This window comes from Kogia breviceps, chromosome 5, assembly GCF_026419965.1.
Source record: "Kogia breviceps isolate mKogBre1 chromosome 5, mKogBre1 haplotype 1, whole genome shotgun sequence".
In the NCBI taxonomy this organism is placed as follows: Eukaryota; Metazoa; Chordata; class Mammalia; order Artiodactyla; family Physeteridae; genus Kogia; species Kogia breviceps.
The window spans coordinates 67,802,639-67,820,470 of NC_081314.1; the positions used below are offsets into that span (position 1 = coordinate 67,802,639).

At 37.0% G+C, this 17,832-nt stretch overlaps 1 protein-coding gene across 5 annotated transcripts in view; it reads left to right on the forward strand.

Annotated features, from left to right (window-relative positions):
* VPS8 (VPS8 subunit of CORVET complex) overlaps positions 1-17,832 on the forward strand; it is a 310,442-nt gene that overhangs the window by 129,571 nt on the left and 163,039 nt on the right. For all 5 annotated transcript variants that reach the window (XM_067034155.1, XM_067034154.1, XM_067034156.1 and 2 more), the window contains 5 exons: positions 1,258-1,330; positions 1,617-1,736; positions 10,431-10,502; positions 16,161-16,280; positions 17,348-17,404. In XM_067034155.1, coding sequence (XP_066890256.1) covers positions 1,258-1,330; positions 1,617-1,736; positions 10,431-10,502; positions 16,161-16,280; positions 17,348-17,404 — 442 coding nt within the window. The remainder of the gene's footprint in view (positions 1-1,257; positions 1,331-1,616; positions 1,737-10,430; positions 10,503-16,160; positions 16,281-17,347; positions 17,405-17,832) is intronic.

The following is a 17,832-nucleotide window of genomic DNA, read 5'->3' on the forward strand; positions in this document are numbered from 1 at the left end:
CTGCGCCAGACATTTGCAATGCCTAAAGACCTTTTTGCTTTGTCACAGCTGGGGTGGGGTAGAGATGCTACTGGTATCTGGTGGATAGAGGCCAGGGATGCTGCTGAGCGTCATGTAACGCACAGGGTAGTCCCCAGAACAAAGAATTCTCTCTCCCAAAGTATCAATAGGGCAGAGGTTGAGAAACTCTGATGCAGAGTATTTTACTTTTACTACCAACAAGTCTGTGGGATATGTATTTGTCCATATTTTGTATATAAGGGCAGGAGATTAGTTTGCATCACGAAGAAGTTAGTGACAGAAGTGAGCTGAAATGTTTATGTCCTTACTCCTGGAACAGAGTTCTTCCAGTAGACTATGCAGGCTCAGAACTGTGTCCCGTTAGAGCTTTTACATAGATAACTGGCTGGCAGACAGGCAGGAAGGTGGCAGAACCAGCTGGCACATCATTTTAGCTTCTATATGCATCAGAGTTAACTTCAAGACCTATTTCATATTTGTTACATTGATTTTTTGGTGTAGAAGAACATGTATAGCATTTACCTAGTACTTTATCTTCTGTACTTTAAACTTTTAAGAATATGCAGGTATCTAGCTGTCTCTAACATTCAAAATTGATGACTGCTTCAAATTCACTTAAAATTCACTTCCCCCTACCCCCTCTGCCAAAATGAAGGCATATTCAGGAGACATTTTTATAATCCAGCCCACAAAGCAAGTCATTAGCCATTAGGAAGGTCTGATTTGGAGGTGAAACTGTACAGTTAATTTCTCATGAGATTCTAATTCTCCCTGAAGGCTTGTCTGACTATAGATATGTTTTGGCCTAGCTCATTCCTCATCTTTATTCACCATTCTTAGAAGCACTGGATTTAAAAGTTGCTGAGAACATGAGGCTTTTACCTGTTAACAGTATAATGATGCTGTTAGTCTCTTTGCAGATGCTGGGTATGAGACTTTTAGGTAATCTGTCCTTATTCCTTCTTTCCCATTTAGCGCAGCTTGAGTTTTTCTTAGGAAAAATAAGAAGAAATGAAAGCTGTTACTCAGTTACAGGATGTGTTATTTCACCACCATCTCTGTTGCCCACATTTTCTGAACTGGCTATCGTCTTGATCTGGGCTTGGACCTGACCTAACTGACAAAAGCTGAGCCTGCTTAAACTTCAAACTGCTGTCTTGGGTTTGAGAAACAGTGTGTTCCTGGGAAGTTAGCCCATTATAAGTCACCAAATCTGTTCTCTTTCTTCTCTTCTAGCTGTTGTCTAGCAGGTCGTGCCTATCCCCTTGGTGACATCCCTGAAGATCTTGTTCCCTTGGTCAAAAACCAGGTTGGTGCTATTTTCATAATGTTTTTACTCTCTTGTTAAAATGCAGTAAAGACAAATTGTAATAGAGGGTTACACATGGGTCAGGAGCTATCAGCTCTGACAGGAGAGAGGCTACATACCATCACTGAAGCCAGTAATTATAGCTGAGAGAGGTTGGAGAAGTTATAACACAGTGGCAATTTAAAGTAAATTCAACCTGCTTTTATTTTATCCAAATGGGAATCATTGCTTCAGCAAGATACTTTGTAAGGTGAGAAAATAATCACCTTTTTTTTTCAACTTGCAGGTTTTTGAATTTTTAATTCGCCTGCATTCAACAGAAGCTCCCCCTGAGGAAGAAATCTATCCCTATATACGGACTTTGCTACATTTTGACACAAGAGAATTTCTAAACGTATTGGCACTGGTAAGAAATAATACGATTCTAAAGTATTTTTAAAAGGAGTCGGGTGATAATTATTTTCTATTAGAAAGAAAGACAAATAATAGTCCTTATGCAAGTACAGTTTTTATGCCCTAGCAGTAAGGCAGGGTTTCAAATGTTTAATTTTGTTGTGCCACCCATATTTTCTAATTCTTTTTCTCCCTTCTACCCTTCCTTTCCTGCTTCCTTCCCCTCTCTTTCCTCTCTCCCTGCCTGTTTCTCTGTGTCTGTCTGTCTGTCTCTGTTCTCTGTCTCTTTCTGACACATCTTTATTAAAAAGTTAAAGCAGGGTTAGATGTGGTACATCCTTGATTTCATAAATTGTTAGTTTGTGTACTAACTATGGAAGATTGCTCTGAACAACATGTGGTGGTGATGATAGTAGAAGTAACTGGAGTTGACGTGGAATGTGGAAACTTGCTGAAAAAATATCCTTGTACATGTTTTATTAAAGATGGATTTGGGGGCTTCCCTGGTGGCGCAGTGGTTGAGAATCCGCCTGCCGATGCAGGGAACACGGGTTTGTGCCCCGGTCCGGGAAGATCCCACATGCCGCGGAGCGGTTGGGACCGTGAGCCATGGCCGCTGAGCCTGCGTGTCCGGAGCCTGAGCTCCTCAATGGGAGAGGCCACAACAGTGAGAGGCTCATGTACCACAAAAAAATAAAATAAAATAAAATAAAAATAAAGATGGATTTGGGTGAGCCAGAGTCTCTGTGAAAATGCCCCCAGGGGAATAATTATATAACACATGATATACTTTCCCAATTAAATCATATTGTAGTTTTTTAAAAAAGCTTTTGATAATATGGACAGCATTTACATTTTAGTGTTTAGTGAAGCAGCAGGCTCATAAATTATTAAAAAACCAAATATTGTATATGTACAATATTTGGAGAGAAAAAAACAGGAAGGAAGTACATCTAAATAGTGATTAACTGTGTGAGATGGGGTAAATTTGTTTAATGAGCATACAGTACTTTTGTAAGTTGAATAATAAGCTGTTACAATTTTTTAAAATGCCTGTGAGAAGGTTGAGATACCACTCATATCATATTTTATATTAGTTTAATTTGAAAATCTGATTTCAGAAGTAGTAACTTTAATAGCATAGGAAGAAGGGAAAAGAAACTTAGAAGTCAGATCTAGGGACTTCCCTGGTGGTGAAGTGGTTAAGAATCCACCTGCCAATGCAGGGGACACGGGTTCAAGCCCTGGTCCCCGAATATCCCACATGCCATGGAGCAGTTAAGCCTGTGCACCACAACTACTGAGCCTGCACTCTAGAGCCCGCGAGCCACAACTACTGAGCCCGCATGCCACAATTACTGAAGCCTGCACGCCTAGAGTCCGCACACCACAACAAAGAGTAGACCCCGCTCACCGCAACTAGAGAAAGCCCATGTGCAGCAACGAAGACCCAATGCAGCCAAAAATAAAATAAATAAATAAATAAATTAATTAATTAATTAAAAAAGAGAAGTTAGATCTAGTTGGTTTAGGGGACCTTAGAAGCCCAGAATAGAATATAAGGGTACTTAGTGTCTGGCATGTAGGATAAAAGAAACAAGAAGTGGTGGGGCTGGGGTTCAAAAAGCATGATAGAGAGCAACAAAGAATTTTACCTAATTTTCCTGTTTTAAAGGGCTGTGGTAGCACTGAAGATTGGAATTATGCTCATGTCTGAATGATATTGGCATTGATTGTAAGGCTGCAATAAAATCTCTGTCATTTACTTGACAAATATTTGAGTATCAAATATATCACATGTACTGTACTAACTGGGTGTGTACCCTGGGCTGACAGGATATAAACCCTGCCTTTGTGGAGGAAGAGGATCCAGACTTGTAGATAAGTAATTATAGCACAGTGTAAGACGTGTCACTGGAGAAGTGCAGGATGCTGTAAGAACACTTAGAAGGGGAATCTAATGGAGGGTTCAGGAAGGTGTCTTGGATGAAATGATGTCCATGGTTGAGTCTCAAAGGATGTGTAGAAGTTATATTAAGGATAGGGAAAATTATTCTAGGCAGAAGGACAAACTATGTAAAAAGGCCTGGAAATAAGACAGAGCAATGTGTGTTCAGGTAATTGAAAAAATTCAGTATGGTCACATCTTTAAATGTAAGGAAGCCTGCAGAGAGAGAAATTAGAGACTTAGGTAGAGTATGAGTTTTGTTATCCATGGTAGGAAGTTTGGACTTTATACTAGAGCGAGAGGTAGCTGTTGAGGCCTTTTAGGTAGAAAAATATCACAATTTGTAGTTTAGAAAAATTCCCTATGATTGTTGAATGGAAAATGGGTTGAAATAAGATTAGAGGCAGGAAGATGTTAGCAAAATTTTGTGGTAATCTAGATAGAAGGTAATGGTGGCTTGATTAGGGCAGTGACAGTGGGGGTAACCAAGACATGAAAGGATTTGAAAGATATTTTAGGAGGCAAATCAGCCTAAGATTTAGGGCTTAGTATACAGTGGGATGTGAAAGATAAGACAAATAGGGAAGCATCAAAGATTCCTAGATTTCTGACCTAGTAAACTGGATGTATAGTGGTTTACTTGTGGATTCAACAGGAAATCAGAGGAGAAACAGGTTTCTTGGGAGATGGATGGGGCAGGGGTGGTGGTGGTGCAGAGTAATGGTGAAGTGTGGTAGAGGTAGAGAATTAGCTCTTTTGGACTTAATGAATTTGAAATGCCTAAAAGACAAGTGGAGGCTTCCTTCTGTGTGTGCATCAAGGGTTGGCTGCATTCCCAAGTATTATAGCTGGAGAAATGGGTAAGACGTAGGATCCTAAATTCTAAATTCACTGCCTATTATGTCTACCATAATTGATTACTCATATGAACTTCCTAATTAGTATACCTTAATAAAAAGAACATTTTCAGGGAGGCACAAAAGAATTTAGATGACAGACTTTTAAATCATATTTTCCTACTTTTAAAAATTTTGCAATATTTTTTTCAAATGAGGTTTTTAAATTTAGCTTTCTTGAGGTACAGTTTATACAAAATATAATTCATCCATTTCAAGAGAAGAGTTTGACAAACACAGTCTTGTAACTACTACCACAATCTAGATATAGAACAAAAGGTCACTTTTGCAGTTTTGTACTGAGTCCCTTGCCCCTTGCAACTGCTGGTCTGCTTTGTGACAGTATAGTTTCGCCTTTCTAAAATGTTATTTAAATAGAATCATACACTTTGTAGCTTTTTCTGGCTTCTTTCACTTAAAATAATGCTTTTGAGACTTTTCCATGCTGTGGCTTATACCAATAAGTTGTTCCTCTTTATGGCTATGTGATTTTCTATTTTATGGATATATAATTTGATCCATTTACTAATAGTTGGTCCTTGGGGTTGTTTCCAGTTTAAGTTATTATGAATAAAGCTATTATGAATATTTACATAAAAGCCTTTGTGTGGACATATATCTTTATTTTTCTTGAGTAAATACCAAATAATGGAATTGCTGGGTCATTTGATAAGGATTATTTTACTTAAGAAGAAACTGACAAGACTTTTCTGAAGTGGTTCTACCAGCTTACATTCCAGTAGTGTATGAGAGTATCAGTTCTTCATCTTCTCTCCAACACTTGGTATGGTTGATCTTTTTTATTTTTATAAATTTATTTGTTTATTTTTGGCTGTGTTGGGTCTTCGTTGCTGTATGTGGGCTTTCTTTAGTTGCGGCTAGCAGGGGCTACTCTTCATTGTGATGCCCCGGCTTCTCACTGCGGTGGTTTCTCTTGTTGCGGAGCATGGGCTCTAGGTGCATGGGCTTCAGTAGTTGTGGCATGCGGGCTCAGTAGTTGTGGCTTGCGAGCTCTGGAGTACAGGCTCAGTAGTTGTGGCACATGGGCTTAGCTGCTCTGTGGCACGTGGGATCTTCCCGGACCAGGGCTCGAACCTGTGTCCCCTGCATTGGCTGGCAGATTCTTAACCACTGCGCCACCAAGGAAGTCCCTGGTTTATCTTTCTAATTTGACCATTCTAATAGGTGTATAGTGGTATTTCATTGTGGTTTTCATTTATATATCCCTCCTGACAAATAATATTAAAACATCTTTTCATTAAAATATATTAGCAAAGAAGTTATGTTCGCCATCCATATCTCCTCTTTGTTGAAAATATCATTTTTTTTTGCCAATTTTTCCCCTATTTTAAAAAATTGTGTTTGTTTTCTTGTTCTGAGAGTTTTTTAATATATGTTTTTTTATCAGATTATGTAAGTTTAGCAAATGTTTTCTCCCAGTCTGTAGTTTGTCTTTTCATTCTCCTAACAAGGTGTTCTGAATAGCAGAAGTTTTAAATTTTGATCAAGTCTAATTTATTAGTTTTGTTTTATGGATGTTGCTTCTGGTGCCATATCTAAGAAATCTTCACCTAACCCAAGGTCACAAAGATATTCTCTTGTATTTCTGTTAGAAGTTTTATGGTTTTACGTTTTACGTTTAGATCTGTGATTCATTTTGAAGACATTTTTGTGTGTGGTACAAGGTTTAGGTGCAAGTTCTTTTTTCTTTTTTTGCATATAGATATCTAACTCTTACAGCACCATTTGACAAAAAGACTGTCCTTTCTCTACTGCGTTGTCTTTGTACTTTGTCAAAGATGCATCATCTGTGTATATGTGGGTCTGCTTCTGAACTGTATTCTCTGCCACTGGTCTGTTTGTCTTGATGCCAGTACCACACTGCCTTGATTACTATAGCTTTATAATGAGTATGGAAATCACATTATGTTAGCTCTTCCATGTTCTTGTTCTTTTTCAAAATTACATTGTCTTTTGTAGTTTTGGGGTTTTGTGGTTTTTTTTGCATTTCAATATGAATTTTGAGTTATCTTGTTAATTTCCACAAAAGCCTGCCTGGATTTTGATTAGGATTGTGTTCAATGTTTAGTCAATTTAAGGATAGACATCTTAGCAATACTGAGTTTTGTGACCCATGAAAAGGTATATTGTTCCATTTATTTAGGTTTTCTTTAATTTTTCTCAGTAATATTTTGTAGTTTTCAGTGTAGTTTTCTGAGTGATAAGGATTCAATGTAATGTTTCTCTACTATTGTACAATTTTAAATTCTTGAAAAAGTAAAATAACACTTGCCTCCCACTTATCTTGCTTTTGTATATACTGCCATAAGAAAAACTGATGTCAACCTGACTTTTTTTTAACTTTCCCAGGGACTTAATGTTTTTTCCTAGAGAACCAGAATACTTTTTTCCTTATATTTAAAGACTAATATTTTAACTCTAAGATATTATTCAGAATTGACTATTTGGGGTCAGTTTTGCCATATATGTACTGTGGACCTTTTCAAGTATGTGAAGTTGAGTCTTTTTATTTAAAGAAAGTTTTCTTGAACATAGATTTAAATACTTTTTCTGCTTCATTATTTTGTATTTCATCTTCAAAAACTCCAGTTATTTGTACATTATATCTTCTTTATCTTCTATATTTATCACCTTTTTTTGTTCTCTTTTATTTCCTTCTTTATTTAATTTCATTTTCTTGGTTCTTTTCATTTACATTCTCTATTTCTCTTTACAATGCTTTTGGTCATATCTGTTCTCCCTTTGGTGGCTTGTAATTCTGTCTTCATTTCTGAGATGACTTTTTTTTTCAGTTTTTGTCTGAGTTCAGTTAGCTGCTATTTCCTATCTTCCTGTGCTCTGTTCATTCCTTTTATGAATTCTTAAATTTATGGTTTGTGATGTTCTTTCAAATCTGCAATTGTATGTTTAAATATGTTTCATATGTGTTGGGATATTGTTATAGTTTACTTCTATCTTGTGACTAGTTTTTATTTTGTTTTATTCTTGAGTGCCTTCATTTGCTGTTTTTATTGTCATTTTTTTATGTTGGATTTTTCTGGACTAGCAATAATAGGTGACCTTGTTGGATTGTGGGGGAAAATTACATACTATTTTCTGCATTCAAGTACCTTCTTTATTTGCTACAACCAAGGTCAATTTTTTAAATAAATAGTGTGTTTTGGGGATAGCCTATCTTCTCAATCTTTTGACAGTCTCTTGTTTTAGTAGGACCTTTATCTTGAGCCACTTTCTTCTTTACCACAATCCTCCAAGGAATATCTCTCTATTCCCTTTTCTATGTTAAAAGCTGTATCTTACGAAGGCCTCCGATCCATACTTGCCAGACCTCTTCCTTTGTTCTTCCTATTAGTCAGTGTGCTGATCCACCAGGTTGCAGACGTGGCCTCATTATTTCCTCACCCAGGGTGGATTTCCCTTTTCTTCTGGAGGTGAATTCCATTTGATATTATAGGTATTCTGTTCCTACTGAAACCTGGTCACACCCTCCTTTCCTCCAACCAGTTCTATCCTGACCTCTTTTTGGTTTTATGGGCTTTGGAGCCAAATTTGCTAATTTGGGATGTTTACTTTCCCACTTTTATATAAGTTGAAGTATGTAACTTTTGTTGTCCTTCTGGTTTTCCCATTAGCCTGGGTTGGGTTATTCTTTTTGTTCTTTTCTACATACACAGATCTTATTGGGAGATGTGTGAAGCTATTAGGTCAGGGGTTCACAAACCAGTCTGTAGACCAAATCCAGCTCCATTTGGCCTCTGGCTTGTGTGAGCTAAGAGTATTTTTTTTTTTTTTTAAGGGTTATAAAAACAGAAGACAACTATATCGTACAAACCACATGTAGCCCACAAAGCCTAAAATATTTTCTCTCTGGCCCTTCCCAGAGAATGTTTCTTGACCCCTGGATCAGGCTTTAGCCAACTATCATTATCTAACAGAAACCCTATAATAGTTTTTAAGGGGCTACAGAAAGAAGTTTTTATGACCAAATTCACAGGTGACTTTGGACTTGAATTTTGGGTCTACCTTTGCGCTTCACAAACCGTGTCATTCTCCATTAGGACATCTTTGCATGTTATTCCTCTAACAAGCACTGTATAATTCGAAGCATCTTTGTGGAATGATAATGTTTTAACATAAATGTGCCATTTTGGTGGTAGCTGTTAACTACAGTCAAAATATGTCATTATGTGTATCACAACATTCATAAGAAAGTATATCACCACTTAATTATGTTTACAGAAGTAAACTTGCAATATGTGTTTCAAAGCAGTGAATACATGCTGCCAAAAGGAAAGTGGATATGGAAATTCTTTTTTACGTGCTGTCAGTGCTGTAGTTGTTTAATACATATGTTAATTCTCCGTGGTTTTGTGTTTAGTTGAATAGCAGTTGTATTAGCATAGTACCTTGTCTCTGTGATGGCAGAGTGACATCTTATTTTGGCCACACGCCCTGGGAAGTGGGTGTGTGCATTTGTGTGAGTGTGTGCGTGTTTGTTGTTCTCATAAACCTTGGAACTGAGAGACTTTCTAGACCATCTTTCTGTCTTCAGGCCGGGTCATATTTAACCCATGTAAGCATCAAAATACCCTCTGTTTGAGCTTTCCAGATTAAGAGTTCCTACAAGTCCCCTAGCTAACTCATTTAAGCTTTTCTTAACTAACTGGTAGCAAAGCATTCTAGTTGAAGAAGAATTTTTTTTTTAAGATTTTATTTTCCTCTGTAATTAACTGAACAAATCATTAGTCTTTGTTTAAAGTGCTTACTGTGTGTCAGACAAGAAAAGGGAAGGAAGGACATGCTAGTAAGAGAACAGCACGAGCCGAGGTACTTTGGAGAAGCTGGGGAAGCTCAGGGCCCATTTAAAGAACAGCAAGTATTCTGGTTTGAATGTAACTATGATGTAGTCTTGAAAGTTTGTGGCTTTGAAATTCTTTATTAATCTATTGGGACAATATGTAGTCTATTTTTTTGCTTCAGGATCATAAGCAATAAATTATTGCTGTGTGGATTTAAACATTACTAAGGGCCAAATGTACTAAGTGAAAACCATAGGCAGATCTTCAAGTCTTTCATCATGCTTATTATTCAGTAAATATTTTCATTTTTTTATAGTGAATATAATTTCAATTTCTTCATATATGCATCCTGTAGCTTCTAGTTATTTTCAGAATCTGGTGCTATCATATACGTGGGTGTATGTTCTATTTAAAATATGTTTGGCTGTACTTGAGCAGGGGCATAAAATCAAAAATGCTGTACTTGGCAGTGTTTTGAAAATAGAATGCCTGTTCTTTGTATGTATCCTTGAGGTTTTGAACATTGTGACAGTTTTACCATAATAATTTTTTAAAGTATCTATTGTTGAGCATCATTTTTTCCAAGTTATCATGGAAATCATGAAAATTATTTTTCATGACAGTTAACAAACCGTATTTCAGTTATTATTTCCATATAGCATGGACGGAGTGATGGCTGAGCATGTAACATGTATTTCATCCTTTTCAAACCCTTGCTCACAAATTGCCTCTTGCCATTAGTGTTCTTTCTTTTTTGTTGCCTGTAAACTTTGCCTTCCTTTCCTGAGTCACTTTTTGGTTATATAATAATCACTATATGTTTATACTTTTTATTTATTCAGAATACTATGCAAAATTGAATACTGTAGCTTTCTATTTAACTCACTAAAAATAACTTATTAAAGGTATATCAGGAAAAACCTGATGAGGAATGGTTACCTTATTTGGAATTTACCTGACTATTAACAAGAATTTAATATCTTGTTTCCTTCTAAAATTTCCAAATAATACTTACTTTTTTAAAATTTCTTTTTCCCTTTCAGACTTTTGAAGATTTTAAAAATGACAAGCAGGCTGTAGAATATCAACAACGTATTGTGGATATTTTGTTGAAAGTAAGTATTCAAAGAATACATGTCTTTGTATTGATGTTTATATTAAGAAAACTGAATTATTTGATAGCAAGTTCTAAAATAATCTTGTTTAATAAAGTAATATGTTGCAATCATTTAAAAATTTTATTATGATGCCTTAGTACTTTATTCAGCTTTTGAAGACAAAGCATTCATTCAAAAAATATAATGTATCTCAGCTATAGAGTGCTACTCTTGAGAAATGCATATTGTGATAATTCCTATATTAATATGATTACATTCAGTAATGGAGACTAACTTCAGAATGCTTTGAGAAATACTTAATGTGAAGAGTCTCCTTCTGTCTCATACCAACACCACTGTGTTGCTAAGGTAGTGCCATACATAGTTGTGCCATGGAACTGAGATGATGGTGACACTTAAGAATGATTTGAGGCACACAGAAATGATCATCCCAATCTAAATCTAACTAGATTCAGTTGAAAGCTATTTTGAGATTCATACTGTTGCTAGTGAATGATTCCTTTTCTGTCCATCTGCACAGCTTCAGCCATGCCAGTTTCTTCTTGTAGTTGAAAGCTTAGAATTTTCGTCCTGTTCATTTGGCTATAAAATGGAGATTTCATCTTCTTAGTAACTTTTAGATTATTTTGGACAAGAGACTAAAATTAAAATATTCTCTAGTTGTGCATAACATTAATGCATTAATTACATTTATAATAGTTCTTCATAATTTTCAAAGCTCATTTATATACATGATTTCATTTGAGCTATTTATTGACATTGTAAGATAGGCAGTGATGGATAAGAGAATAGAATTGCTAAGCTCCCAAATAATGCCAGTTTGATCCAGGTGGCTAGTATGGAGAATTTTCACCTAGATTTCCAAAATACCTTCCCAAATGGTCTTATTCTTGTCCTTCTTTAATTCATGATCTTACCTCTCCTCTACCTAATATTCTTCTGTGGCTCCCCCTTGGCTCAGTTGAAATTAAGTTCTGCTGTGAGAGAAAGTTCAAAATAATAATAGCTTGTTAATGGAAATTTAGTTTTCTCTTATAAGTCTGGATGGTAGGCAACCTGATCTAGTAGAGTAGCTTCACAAACTTATCAGTGATGTACATTCCTTCTGTCTTACTGCTGTTATTCTTAGTATGTGGTTTGTGTCTTTTGATCCAAAATGGCTGCTGAGGCTCCAGCCATCACCTCCGCATTCTAGCCAGCCTGAATGCAGAAAGAGATGAAGAAGAAAGTGTTCTCTTTCTTTCAGAAAATTTTTTAGAAGTTGTGTACTGCAATTCTGCTTATATCATGTTGATCAGAACTTAGATATATGGCCCCATAGATGCTAAGAGAGACTGAGAAATGCACTCTATGTTGTGAGTGGCCATGTGTTTAGCTAAAAATGAGGAGTTCTCTTTCTAAATTAGAAGGAAGGAACAGATGTTGGAGCACAAGTACTAGTTTCTGCCATACCCATCTAAACTGTTTAACACGATATCCAAGATGCTTCTATATCTTCTGGTCCCTGACTACTTCTCTATAACTGCTCCCCTCTCTGACCCTCCTCACCGCCCCCCCCCCAACCATTCTGTATTATGAACTCCTCAACAGTTTTGGTTTTTTGTTTGTTTTTGTTATTTTGGTTTTTGTTTGTTTTGGCCCCACTGCACAGCTTGCAAGATCTCAGTTCCCCAACCAGGGATTGAACCTGGGCCACAGCAGTGAAAGCCCAGAATCCTAACCACTAGGCCACCAGAGGACTCCCTTCTCAGCAATTTTAAATTGTTGGAATTCAGTGAACTTTCTGTGTCACCTTTACAGCTTATGTTCTTTGTGTGAGTTTTCTTTTATCCCACCATGCCTTTTCTTTCCCTGCCTGGCAAATTTGTAGCCATTTTCCATGACATAACTCAAATATCATCCATGAGAAACTTTTAGAACCTTTCTCACACTTCCAGTTTGATTATTTGCCCCTTCTCTGTGTTCATGTAACACTTCATGCTACACTTGGCACACTATAGTAATTGTTTACATGTATATTTTCCTACCTGGAATGAATTTCCTGTAGGTAGCAACTGTAAGGATTTTTTTTTTTTGGTCATTGTTTTAACATGCCCAGAAACAGAAACGTGTCAAGCACAATGCCTGCAACCTAGTAGATGTTCAAGAAATGTTTGCAAGTTGATTGAATTAGAATTCGAATTTAAAACTGTACTAAGGGACTTCCCTGGTGGTGCAGTGGTTAAGAATCCACCTGCCAATTCAGGGGACATGGGTTCAAGCCGTGGTCTGGGAAGATCCCACATGCCGCGGAGCAGCTAGGCCTGCGTGCCACAACTACTGAGCCTGCACTCTAGAGCCCATGAGCCACAACTACTGAGCTCATGAGCCACAACTACTGAAGCCCGCACACCTAGAGCCCATGTTTCGCAACAGGAAGCCACTGCGATGAGAAGCTGGCGCACCGCAAGAAAGAGTAGCTCCCACTCACTGCAACTAGAGAAAGCCCACACGCAGCAATGAAGACCCAACGCAGCCAAAAATAAAAATAAATAAAAATAAATAAATTTTTAAAAATAAAAATAAAACTCTACTAAGTTAGAAGAATGATCCAAATGAAGGAAATAAAGCTCCATGAAGTACTTAAACTCTTACTGTTGGTGAATTGTGCTCTTGTATATATATATCTTTTAATTGAAGTAGAGTTGATTTACAATATTGTGTTAGTTTCAGGTGTACAGCAAAGTGACTCAGTTTTTTATATATATATATATTTTTTTCAGGTTATTTTCCATTATAGCTTATTACAAGATACTGAATATAGTTCTCTGTGCTATACAGTAAATTCTTATTGCTTATCTGTTTTATGTATAGTAGTTTGTATCCATCGATCTCATACTCTTGATTGACCCCTCCCACCCCCCTTTCCCATAGGTAACCATAAGTTTGTTTTCTATATCTGTGAATCTCTTTCTGTTTTATATATAGATTCATTTGTATTATTTTTTAGATTCCACATATAAGTGATATCATATAATATTTGTCTTTCTGAATTACTTCACTAAACTGTAATATTCTCTAGCTCCATCAATGTTTGCTGCAAATGGCATTATTTCATTCTTTTTATGGCTGAGTAATATTCCATTATGTATATAAACCACATCTTCTAAAGCCATTTGTCTGTTGGTGGACACTTAGGTTGCTTCCATGTCTTGGCTATTGTAAATAGTGCTGCTGTGAACATTGGGGTACATGTATCTTTTCGAATTAGAGTTTTCATCTTTTCCAGATACATGTCCAGGAGTGGGATTGCTGGCTCATATGGTAGCTCTATTTTTAGTTTTTTTAAGGAACCTCCATACTGTTTTCCGTAGTGGCTGCATCTTGTACATTATTTTGTTAGTATTTACCTAGGATCAATGAAGAATGAACTTTTGAGATTATTTTCCCATTTCTGGTGATAGAGTTGTACTCATTTGTTAAAGTATTTTTCTGAGGGAGCATAGGCAAGGACCAGAGAACAGGTGAGTGAGCATCAAACCTCAGGCATTATCATGGGTGCTGAATGGCTGCAGATATAGAGGGGGAAAGCTGTTAATTTGTGACTTTTTATAAGATTGCTCAGAAAATTTTGTAAGCATGGTTTCTGAAATCAGTCAGAGGGGAAATGAAAAGAAGCTAAAATTTCTAGGATGATAACTTGCTGAGGTGGCAAGGGAATGGGCTGTGAGTTAGAACTGTTTCCTTTGAAGGTGTTTCTAGGATCACATAGTTAAAGTTATACTTCAGAGCAAAAGGAGGAGCTAAAAGCAGAGAAGGGCACTAGTTGGGCCCTGAGAGTTGAGTCCTAGGAAAGGACCTGCACACTGAAAGGGAGTGATGACTGGGTATTTTAAAGCTATAGAAAGTTCTTTGAATATTATAAATTGGAATTTATATACACACACACAGATTACAACTTGAAATATCCTCATACTCTAATAATGATTAATTATGCACTTCAGCAAGCTGTGACTGCTGGATTAAAAGCAGGCATGGTAAAAAAAAGAAAGGGACATAGTGCTTAGCAAAGTAAGAAAAGGTAGGCTAAAAGCTCGGCCCCAAGGGAATGTTTTATAGGAGAAATCTTATACTTTATCTTTGAATGGAAAATGAAAGGAGGGAACTTAGGACTTTTCTTTAGGTGAGGTGGGGTACTATTCCCTAGTTTGTTTTAGAGTTGCCTCCATAAATTCATCTAGTCCAAAACAATACCTGGTCTTCCTTCCCATACTTCTGCATTCTCCCTCTTTGTTAATGGCATCATTCTCCCTGCCTGTCAGGCTCAAGACCTGCCATTTTTCATTCCTCCTTTAGCCACATGTTTCCACACATGTGAATACTTGCCCTGTCTCCTCTCTCTCTGCAGTGTCTTTTGCATCTGTTTCTCCTTCCCTGTTCGTTATCACTGCATTGTTCTGCACCCCTCTGTCTCTCCCTTGAACCCCTGAAATCACATGCATCTTGGTCTCTCTACCTTTTATCTCTTGCTTCTGTTATTTAATCCTGAACACTGCTGAGGGGGTAATTTTCTTAAGCACAGTGCTGATCACGATCAGCTCTCCTCTTTGTCCCTTTAGAAACTCCTCAGTTTTTGGTGGAATAAATTCTAAATTCCTTAGAATGACATTGGAGGCCTAATCTTTCCTTTCGATCTAATTTCTCCCTCCTAATGCATGCTGCTGCATTCTAATGAAACACACAGTTTCTCCAGACAAACTTGTATTTTCCTGTGTTCATGCTTTGCCCCTACTCTTCTCTCTGCCTGGACTGCTCTTTCTCCTGACATTTCCCCCTGTCATGGGTTCCACGTGGGCTTTAAATCTCAGTTTAAAAGCTAGTTTTCTCTCTCTTTTTTTTTTTTTTCCCAAATTTCTTCTCAAACCAGTTGAACTAAATTTCTCCCACTGTGCTTCCATAGTCATTTGTTCTTTATAATAGTGCTGATTGATCACATTATGCTTTTTATTTAAGATTTGTTTACCTGTCTCACCTTGCTTTCTGGTTCATAATTCCCTTGAAAGCTTCTACCATAGCATCTTACTTACTCATAGTAGTAGGTACTCAGGAGATGAGAGGTCACTTAAATCAGAGGACTGATTGTGACTTGATAACTGTGTGTGGTTGCAAAGAGCCTGTTACATGAAACCATCTGTTCAAGAAACTGCTTATAGACAAGGCAGAAGCCATTCACTTCATGTTTTCGTGGGCTGGCTGAGTTCTTTTCTGGGATACCTTCACTCTCAACTTATCTTACTTTCCAACCCCAGAGCAACTCCCTTCTTCCTATGTTGGTGGACAAATTTTTAATAAGGTTACTTTAATTTAAATTAACTTTAGATTCTCTTTTAAGAATTCAAGAGGGAAACATGATTAATATTTCTTTGAAATCCACCTCTCTAACAATTCAGTTCTTATCCAACTTGTGCCTAAAATTATGCCAGAAATTACTAAAATGCTTTCAGGGTGTGCAAGTAGTTGTTCTTCTTCTCTAAATGGTATTGAACTCAATTGTTACATAGCCAATAAAAGAATCTTTGAGTCTTTAGTACTGAGGCTTCCCCCAGCTTCTAATTATTTATTTTTCTGTGTCAAACCAGATGGCATATTTAATAAATGGTCTCTTTTGCTCATCAGGTTATGGTGGAGAATTCAGATTTTACTCCCTCACAAGTAGGGTGTCTCTTTACCTTCCTTGCCCGACAGCTTGCAAAGCCTGACAATACCTTGTTTGTAAACAGAACCCTTTTTGATCAGGTGAGCATCTTTAACCATAAGAACTAGAATTGTTTTTATTTACTGTTCATAGAAAAATTCCCTGGATTACATGGTTTCTTAATATAATAGCCTATTGGGTAAGTGTCTTACCAGGTAGAAGCTTTTTCACCTTTCAGTTTGGATTTAAATTAGTTTTTTTTTTTTTTTTTAATGCTGTGTTTGGGTAGTATGACTGCCTAGTAACTTGGTATCATGGGAGTATGGTTTGTGGAGATTGGTTTATATAGATTCTGTTCTCCCAATTATTCTGTTGTTCTAAATTGCCTAGAATTCTTGGCTTAAGAATTTTCCAATTTAATAATCACCCATCTCACTGGTAGTAAGACTATGATGTTGAGCATCTGGAGGAGAGATTACTTTTAGAAAATCTGAATTTACTTACAAATGACTTTAATTGTGAAGGTATTTCCTAATCCCAGTTAAATATCTCCACAAAGCCACAGGTGGCAAAGAAAATACTTTTTATCTGGAGAAAGTTGCTAATAATGACCAGCGTTTATTGAGCACTTCATAGTGCCATGCTCTGTTCCAAAGTTTTATATGTATTAATTCCATACTCCCAGTAGCTCTGAAATTGCTATAGTTATTACTCCCATTTTGCAGATGAGGAAACTAAAACCTGGCGAGGTTAAGTCACTCATCCAAGGTCATACTTAATAAGTGTTATTATTAGCAATAAATATTGTTGTTAAGTGTTAATAAGGTTAGGATTCAAATTCAAGTGGCCTGACTCCAAAGTCCATGCTTTGTGTGGTCCACGGTGTTGAGGATCTTAAAGTTAAGGTATATAGATGATGCTGGCTTCCAGTCATGTTTCTAAACAGCAAAGAAATGTGTATAGGTATATATTAAATTGTTAGCATACCTGAAGCCTGTTGTGTCATATACTAGGCCAGTCAGTTGGGAAGATACCATATACCTGTGGTGTTCGTTGAGCCAAGTGTGAATTAATTGGTGATATAGAAAGGGTAGTAATGGTTTTCATTACGACAGTGGTGTGGCATGCATGCCGGTATCCAATAAAAATATACCTTTTCTTTGACCAGGTCCTTGAATTCCTCTGTAGTCCTGACGATGACTCCCGACACTCAGAAAGACAGCAGGTATGAACTGCTGGAACTCATCTTGCTAAAGAATGGTAAAGAAGACAGAGTAAGCCAGAAAGAAACTTTCTGTACTAGACCTCACTAGACATAAGGGGAAAATGACTTGTGCCAAACCCTAATACTAAGCTAGACAGTGGCAACCAGAAAATAGTGTGGATGGTTGTTAGTTTGAGCTTCAATCAAACTAAATTCCTAGGCAGACTGGACCTGTCTTGCATTCAACATGACATCAAAGAGAATATAAACTTTATCCTTTTCCTTCATGAGCAACAGTTGGCACCTGTTGTATGCTGCTTTCCACCATTGTCATTAAGCTGGTAACCACTTCTAGTTGCTATGGCCGTGAACCAGAAAGGCTTCAGGATCCTGAGTATTGGAACACTCAGCTTTTGGGAGTGCCACTACACTAGTGCTCAGCATTTCTG